This window comes from Sprattus sprattus (genome assembly GCF_963457725.1).
Source record: "Sprattus sprattus genome assembly, chromosome: 4".
Taxonomy (NCBI): Eukaryota; Metazoa; Chordata; class Actinopteri; order Clupeiformes; family Clupeidae; genus Sprattus; species Sprattus sprattus.
The window spans coordinates 11,985,098-11,994,408 of record NC_137923.1 but is presented as its reverse complement, the minus strand read 5'-3'; the positions used below and the strand labels follow the sequence as shown (position 1 = coordinate 11,994,408).

The 9,311-nt window shown below is 46.3% G+C and overlaps 1 protein-coding gene across 1 annotated transcript; it reads left to right on the top strand.

Annotated features, from left to right (window-relative positions):
• Window positions 1–2,082: 2,082 nt before the first annotated feature.
• lrrc24 (leucine rich repeat containing 24) lies at window positions 2,083–8,939 on the top strand (the record flags this gene model as incomplete). Its single annotated transcript, XM_080837753.1, has 4 exons — window positions 2,083–2,235; window positions 5,171–5,449; window positions 6,417–6,585; window positions 7,684–8,939. 4 exons carry the CDS (start codon window positions 2,083–2,085, stop codon window positions 8,937–8,939), a joined length of 1,857 nt encoding a protein of 618 aa, XP_080693879.1.
• Window positions 8,940–9,311: the final 372 nt, after the last annotated feature.

Below are 9,311 nucleotides of genomic sequence, written 5' to 3'. Positions count from 1 at the left end.
ATACATTTATGCACACTCACACATACACACAAAAACACACACATAGGCCTATGCACACACACATGCACAAACACAAACACACTCACATATTCATAACTCATTCATACACTCTTTCTCTGGTCACCCTGTGAGCTGTGATTTATTCCTCCAGTCTCTCCATCAGGGAGGATGTTTACGTTTTACCCCTGCTCAAAACCCTTGTAGCATTTTATCCTACCCACCAGAGGAGGGGTAAAAACAACCCCCCAACTAGACTGACAGAGATATAGTGATATGTTTTTAAATTAATAACCCATCAGTTTCAACACAACCCCACCGTGAAACAATTTCCAAGGCTATTCAGTATGAGGAGGGCAAGGTGAAAACCAGACCTCATTCAAAATGCATCCACCTTTCCCCTAGTTCCTCTCAGTGGCCTCTCCCACAAAGAGAACAGCATTTCTTTTTTTCATTGTCTTTTCTGTTTTTTTTCTTTCCCCTTGCCAGGGTCAGTGGAAGCTGTATATCTCGGAGAGATATGTGTTGGCGCTTTTCAGATGATTTTTATCTTCCCTTCCGTTATTTTTTCATGCCTTAAGCTGATAGAATGGCTTATGTAGGTCACGTTACGCTAATCTAGTTGCTCTATCCTCACAAATACACACTAAATTAAGCATCGGGCATGAAATATTCAAATCATGCTCACGTCTCATTACTCAATAACACATTGAAGAGATGAGGATTGACTCCGGTGTCTTGAGATGTGATTTCATTGATTTTACAGTCTTCTAAGTACTTGTCTCACCTATCTTGGAGCTTGTCTTGGGAGTTCATATGTCAGTTGAATTGCTGTCATTTTCTCATCGCATTTTCTCAATACAAAGTGATGGTGTACGGGGCAACCTTCCCAGCAATGTGAGTGTGTGTGTGTGTGTGTGTGTGTGTGTGTGTGTGTGTGTGTGTGTGTGTGTGTGTGTGTGTGTGTGTGTGTGTGTGTATAGAATACACTTGATTACCAATACAGAGAACTGTTAGAAGTCAGTCCAAATGGAATGCAGATTTTCCTCAAAAGCATGGAATTGACACAATTTGGATTATAAGGCATATGGTCTGTTTCTCCCTATTTTTCAACTCTCTTTCTCTCATACACATGCACACAGATACATACTCCCAAATGCCCCCTCCCTCTCACTCTCTGGTCTAGTTTTAATATCTAAAAGCCACTAACAATCCACAAGTACTTACGAATGCATATCATCAACCCCATTAAAATCCAGATCTCCCTTTCTCCCTGTTTACCATGGGGAGGGGGGGTATGTGAGTGTGTGTCTGGGGTCTGGTGCTACTGTTGGAAAAACATCAGGCAGAAAAGCAGCTGTTTTGATCTGACTATCACAACAACGTCGGATGATGTGTTCTCCTGAGGCTCGTTGAGTCCACGTGGGGCAGAACAAGGCTTCGTTAAGGCGCTGCTTCATGGCCTTTACCCCTTTTGTGCAGAGCGAGAAACAGCCTTAAGGAGTATGTCTCCTGATATGTCTTTAATTATCTGAAACCCAGTAGAAAGAATAGGGGATCCCACTTGAAACACAGTTCTGGAGGGTGTGAGATGGCAGATCCATCAGGAATTTCTTTGTACGTGTGTGTGTGTGTGTATGAGTGTGTCTTTGTGTGTGTGTGTGTGTGTGTGTGTGTGTGTGTGTGTGTGTGTGTGTGCTGTTTTCTTGCTCTTCCTCTACTCTTGCTATTACTCATCATTACATACTGCCTATCCCCTCTCTCTTGCTCGGAACTATGATATTTAATTTTCCAACTCACTTAAGCGAATTTCTCCTGCATTATGCATGCCATTAAAACCCATACATGCGCTCTCTCTATTTTTTTCTCTCTATGTCTTCCCTCTCTCCCTCTTTTTCTCTTTCTTTCTCACTCTCCCTCTGTCTCTCTCTTTGTCACTCTATCATTCTCTGTTTAACAATCTTAACCATTTTCTCTCTCTTTTTCTCCCTCTCTGAGACATACACTCAAATACATTGTTTGTTTCCTCTTTGTTTCTCCCAGGTCTGCTCATGTAAGATGGCCACTCTGATGCTCCCCACTAGAATGGCATCCCTCCCAGTGCTCCCACTCTTCCTCCTCCTGCTTCCGGCGCCTTCCCTCGGCTGCCCCACTGGCTGCCGCTGCTACAGCCTGACGGTGGAGTGCGGCTCCATCGGCCTGAAGGACATACCGCAGGGCATCCCCTCCTCCACACAGGTCAGAGGCACTGTCAGTCATACCCCTCGCAGCCAATCAGGTGGTGTCCTGCTGTTTGGGCCCCATTTTATGTTGGTAGCCCACTTTTCTGCTCACAAACTGTTGACAAAGTTAACAATGGGGTTCATTTCAGAGTGTGCTAGATAGGCGCTAGGTGCTAGTGGGATGGATAACAGTAGTTAAGTAAAGTTTGTATACAATGTTTGTCAAACAGCTATTTTGAATAAACATAGGCATAAATGGTTTTTGGGATTCTTGTCACCCTCAAGTAAGGGCCTTTCACGCTGCTTGTTATTGCACGAGATATACAAAGACGCTGCTGCAATGACATTCCCATAGCTCTTTGCGTCAAATCTATGTGAAAGGTGTTCACTCAAGTCATCTCCGTCACTATGTCAGATGAACGAGGCCATGAAATGTAATTCCCTGCCATGTTCAAAAGCAAGCTGCAAATGAATCGCAGCCTTATTACACTAATGGCAAACAAACAGCTTGTGTTCAGCTAGAGGGGGTGATTGCAATGCACAGCCTCCTTCCTTACCAACAAGAGAGCGAAGGGAATGTTTGCCAGCCTTGGCAAAGGATATTGATCAATTGAGGGTACAGCAGGGTTGTGCAGAGCTCACTAGTGTACATATGCGCTGGCGTGGGTCACTCCTGCCTTGCTGCAACCTTTGAATATGCATGAGAGTGTGAACAAGCTGCATAAATTGTGCCATTAACCTGCAAAACCTGCATGACCTCCACCACGTAAATCTCACACGTTCAGCGTCCAACTCATGATCACTATCCAAACAGCCGTGAAGAACACAACAGCAATTAAGTTGTGTCATGCATGGTGTAATTGATATCGGGCAGGGAATGCGCAGGCTGACAGGGTAGGCCTTGTCAGCTATCTTGCCCCAAACGAAGAACACATGGCACAGTTCAAGCTCCAGCACCAGGCCGATTGATCTGTTTTCGGTGCTTAGTCATGTTTTACTTTAACTTTTTTTATGGACTCCTGATGCTGATCCTCAATATTTCAATATACTGTATAAATGTATATATATATTTTTTTTAATGCATGGGCCCTTAGTGTGATTTAGGTTGTACGGCACATTTGGTCTTGTAAACTGTTGAGTAGATATTCCCCAGAAAAAGAGAAGTCAGTCGATTAACATCATCTGACAGTGCAGCGGCAATCCGGTTGTGAATTTTTTTTTTTTTTGGGGAATTTTCCATTTGACGTAAGATTGCAATTGCAATATGTTTTTTTTCCTATCTGATAGGTGAAAAGTTCACCCTAGTCAGTTTAGGACTCCGGAGCTGCATGAAAGTATATTTATTAGACAGACAAACAAAAACAATTGCAATCGGGCTCCCCTCCCAGCACAAGGCTGAAAGTCAAGGCCATGATAAACCCATCGCACAAGGTTTATATAGTCAGAAGTTTAGCTTTCAGCAGGGATGATCACGTGGTGGATTTCTCACGTCCGAGGCTCCCTGTCTTGTAAGGATGACAGTTTTGCACAAGGTCGGAAGAAGCACAGTTCCCTTCTTATCTCCTCTGGTCTAAACATGTCTTAACATGTTCGTATGCAGACTAAGTGGCACCTAATATTCTAGTTACACACTCAGAGAGAAAAGCCATGCTCCTGCTTTCATAAACACATGATTCATACAAGGAATATATTAATACAAGACACTTGATTATTATATTCTTAAGTCATTAACAGTGTTTGGAAATAATCTCTATCACTATCCTCATAAAAAATTGACAGCAATTGATATTTTATTCAATATTGCTTCCCAAAGAGAAGAGCACCGCAATCCTCCAGGTTTACCTCATACATTTGCAGCAGAAATTACAAGGACAAGGTTTTCATTTTTCTCTGGTTTTCAAGAGACCTTGTGTAGGCCTACTCATTAGAGCCTCTTCAACTATTACTCTCTTCTGTACAGTTCTCTGGCTATCTTTTTATATGCTAGTAGTAAAGTGAAAAGAAAATGTAGGAATAAATCCACTGCAGTACACAAGGTCACTTCGAAAATCTGGATGCTTCAGTTGAATGCTCCTTTTCAGCTGTACACCCCATAGCTGTACATCCTTTATTCAATTCTAAAACGTTTCCCAGTTCCTGCAGACTAGAAATATCTCCACATCATGATGTTTCCACTGCTATATTTCACGATTGGTATGGTGTTTCTGGAGGCATTGGCAGTGTTAGATTTACGCCACATGTAGCACTTTGAGGATTGGCCTGAAGGCTCTATCTCTCTTTTGCCACCCTTCAATAGACTTTTATGGAGAGCTCTTAAAATTGTGGAGTCCTACACCAGCAACTTGGGAGATTTTTTTCGGGGTGGTGGCCTCCCTCACCAGTTCCTCGGATGCTTGGTTTGGGCGACAGCCTTTTCTTCGAAGTATCTGGGTGCTGTGACATAACATCTGTTTTCTTTTTATTAATCCAGTGGTGCTCAGTTATATATCAAAACACTTGGATATTTCCTTGGCGTTGTTTCCTCTGTTAAGAATTTGAATCACCTTGTTTTTATTTCACAACCTGGCTAATGTCCCTTAGACAGAGTGATTATTATATCAAGAAGGAGATCTTTACTTTATCCACTCATAGGAAGTGCCTAATTATGATTAGTTATGTATACTATTATAGATTATGTATATTATCTATCATTTTCAAAGTGGTATATTTTTGTTTTTAAATGTATTTACTTTTTATGTTAGCAGACAAATGATATCGCCTTTTGAAATTTACTACAGTAATTTGTATTGTAGAACAGATTGTATTTGTTATTGTGAAAATAGTGATGACTTTTAGGGGGGTTGAATACTTTTGCAAGCCATTGTATACTGTATTTTGGCTCCCTACATGGTTCATTTTCCACTATTTACCTTCACCCCACTAAAACTGTCAAATACCCCCCCTTTCCTCAGACCATCTTCCTGCAGGACAACACGGTGGGGCAGATCCGCCTGCAGGACCTGGTAGGCCTGGGGGAGCTGCACTACCTCTATCTGCAGAACAACAGCATCTCAACGCTGGAGCCTGGAGCCTTCCACAACCAGGGCCAGCTGCTGGAGCTCGCCCTCAACGGCAACCGCATCCACTTGATCAGCGCTGATGTGTTCCGGGGCCTGGACCACCTGCGCATCCTCTACTTGGCCGGGAACCATATCACACGCCTCCAGGACTACACCTTCCGCGGCCTACAAGTACTACAAGTGTATTTAATTGTATTATAAATGAAACGTTATATTAGGATAATGATTTTAATTCTGAATTCATTATTTAGGTTTAAGGGGGATACAATTATATGTTTTGGAGTAAAGAACAATGTGGATGAAAGCTTTTATACAAAATGAGAATCTGTAAAACACAGAAAATGGAAAGTACGTATGTGGTGAGATTCAGGGCCCTACAATTGAACAATTGGGTTTCCTACTGTAAATCAGTTATGGGTCATTTGGACCCCTTAAATGGTGAATTCCTTGTTCATGTATTCTGGGGTCTGAAAGTTGTTTTTGAGGAATAGCATCTTAACTTGTCTGGGATGGTTTGAAAGAATACTCCTTCTTTTGTGATTGTAACAAGGCATGCTTTAATCCGAAAAAACTCCTGCATCTTGAAATAGATTTAACATAGAGCTCATTGTGCCAGGAGTTTCATACAGTTACACAATCAAGAGGATTGCTGAAATAATGTAATTGGAGTAACTGGAGCCTAACTAATTCTTGCAGAAAGGCAGAAACAAGTGGCAGCAGTAGGCAGATCTAAATAGGATCAGAAATTAACTGATCGCTAACAGACATTTTGTCCAGAAATGTAGAAAAGTAGGAGGGATATGGCAATACATACAACTATCTGCAATGCGCTGTGTGTGCCTCAGAAGCTAACAACATTCAAAGAAACAGACCCAAACAGATCAACACCTCTGTGGCAACTTTCAAACTGGACAGGTTTTCACCCGTGTACTCCTTAAGATAAAGAAACCCTCTCCAGTCCTCTGGTCTGTTCTCCACTTTCTGTTCTCTCAGCACTGACGTCAATCCCCTCTGAGTGCTCCGGCCCGCACGTCTGGTCGAACTGCATTCTGCTCACTATGTTTAATCCTTGATTTGCGTGAAAATGTCTGCCATAACTCCATGATAACCCCCGCCCCTCCCCCGTCTCTCTGTGTAGCGTCTGCAGGAGCTGCACCTGCAGGAGAACAATGTGGAGATGCTGGGGGAACAGGCGCTGGTGGGCCTGTCCTCTCTGGCTCTGCTGGACCTGAGTAGGAACAACCTGCGCACCCTCGGACCTGCAACCCTCAGACCGCTGGTCAGCCTACAGGTGCTGCGAGTCACAGGTGAGTCAGAGAGAGAGAGAGAGATAGAGAGAGAAATAGATGAAGAGAGAGAGAGAGAGAGATAGAGATAGAGATAGAGAGAGAGAGATAGACAGAGAGAGAGAGAGAAAAAAAAACGGGGAGAGATGATGAAAAGATGAAAGGAGATGGTCTGGAATTGGATAGGAGTAAATTGAGTTGATAAAGTGACAGTTGAAAATAATTGGGGTGCAGGGTAGGGTAGAGAATGAAACACAGGATGTGAAGTTGGCTGGTGAAGATCTAGTAAAGAGAGACAGATAGACAGAGGGGAGCAGGGAGAAAGTAGGAGAGATGGAGAGAGAGAGAGGACAGGGACAGAAAGAAGGAGTGGGAGCGAGTCAGCTCAGAGGTAACAAGGCGTGTCAGCGTGATGGATGGTCAGTGGAGAGTGTTTGCGCTCTTTCCTCCCTCCATTCCTCCCCATTATTTTTGGCTGTCCCCTGATGCCCCCCCCCCCCCTCTCTATCTGCGCCCTGTCTCGCTTCATTTACCATCTCTCCCTCTCATCCTCCTCTCTCTCTCTCTCTCTCACTCTCTCTCTCTCGTGCTTCCCCTCGTTTCATCCACTCTTCCTATCTTTCTATCTATCGTCTGTCTATCTTAAACACACTCTCTCTGCCAACAATCTGTCCCCATCTCTCTTACTCGACTTTTTTCTCCATTTTCACATTTTATCCTGTTTCCTCCAGTTTCCTGTTTTTCTGTCTTTTTTCATCTCATTTAAAGTGTCACAGGGAGGGACTTGTATAACGTGTATGTCAGGTGAGGATGTAGGCTTTGTGTGTGGTTTTTCTTTTACTGCGATATTTGATATTTTGTGGCCGGAGTCATGTGAGCAGTACTGAAGTTATTATTAAGAGCATTATGGTGAAGTAATGTAGTAACATAAGTTTGAAATACTGGTTCAATAAACCAGTTTTAATCCCCCCCCCCCCTTTCTCTCTGGATTTGCATCATCATCTGGTTTGGTATTGTAGGTTTAAATATCCGTACTACGTAAATGCAGTGCTTCATGTGTCCTGAGCACAATGTTCCAATTATGGGATAGTAAAATTGAAAGTCTCTCCCTCTCTTCAGATAACCCGTGGCGCTGTGACTGCGCACTGCACTGGCTACGCAGCTGGATAAACGAGGAAGGCCAGCGTCTGCTGAGCTCAGCAGAGCGGCGACTCCTCTGCGCCGAGCCTCCTCGCCTCTCGCACCTCAGCCTGGTGGAGGTGCCGGCCAACAGCCTGGTGTGCATCCCCCCAGTGGTGCAGCTGGAGCCCAGCCACCTCACCGTGCGGCTGGGCGAGAGCCTGCGTGTTTCCTGCCAGGCCTCCGGCTACCCCCAGCCCCAGGTCACCTGGAGGAAGGCCTCCCATGGCAAGGCCCAGCTGTCCCCCCGTGGGCTGGTGCAGGAGGTGGGGGCAGAGGGCGACGGGAGGGCCGGGGGCAGGGTGGTGACCGCACGGCCGGTGGGTAAGGGGGCGTCTGGTGGCCGGGGGGCGACACGCGGGTCGGAGGACGGTGGTGCCGGTGGTGGTGATGGGGAGAGCTTCAATCCGGACACAGGCAGTGGAATGCTGTTCCTGAGCAACGTGACGGTGGCACATGCCGGACGGTACGAGTGTGAGGCCTGGAACCCTGGTGGCGTGGCGCGCGTGACATTTCACCTCTCCGTCAACATGTCCTCCTCGTCCTCCCCGTCTGGCATCTGGCCACGACTCCACTCCTCCTCCTCCTCCTCTTCCTCCTCCTCCTCCTCCTACTACCACCCCTCCTCAGTTGATGTGAGCCAAGAGCCGCTGTACGAGCTTGAGAGCATGGACTTCAATGCGCTGGGCCCTGCCACACAGACGGCCATCGCCGTGGGCATCTCGTTGCTGGCGCTCACCGCGCTGCTGCTCCTCTTCATGATCTACAGCCGGCACCAGCAGCGGCAGAAGGAGGAGGGTGGCGGCAGCTACGGCACCAGCAAGGAGGAGAGCATCCTCTATGTCAACGACTACTCTGATGGGCCAACCACCTTCGCTCAGCTGGAGGAGTACCGCGACGAGCGCGGCCACGAGATGTACGTGCTCAACCGTGCCAAGCCTATGCTGCCACCTGCACCCGCCTGTGGCCAGCAGGTGGCACTGTCCCCTCCCCTTCCACCAGCTGATGCGCTTTCCCAGGGCGGGTGCGGCACACTCACCCCGGGCCGGGGGGTGGTGGTAGGGGGAGTGGGGGGCCCAGGGCCTCGGAGGGCCCCTGCAGAAGGGGGAGAGGGGCCGCCTCTGGATCCCGAGGGGCTTTTCATCAACCAGAGTCTTCTGTTTGACACACAGATCGCCTATGAGATCCACTGCTAAGGGGACTCTGTGTGTGTATGTGTATTAGTGTGTATGTGAGTGTGTTTCTGCCTGTGTGTGAGAGCATTTGTTTGTGTGTGTGTAACAGAAAGAGAGAGAGTGTGAATGTGTGTGTGTGTGTGTGTGTGTGTGTGTGTGTGTGTGTGTGTGTGTGAGAGAGAGAGAGAGAGAGAGAGAGTGAGCGGAAGGAAGGGGAAAAGCCTCTGGAGTTTAATAAGGAAAAGCCCAAGAATAAAACAGACCTAAAGAGCGTTGTCAGAGCTGACATTAAACTATGAGCACCGCTTCTCTCTCATGTTTCCCAAACCCCTTTGTCATGCTGAGGCTGAGCCCTCGGTTACCTCAATCTAGACAGACTGATGAACAGAACAC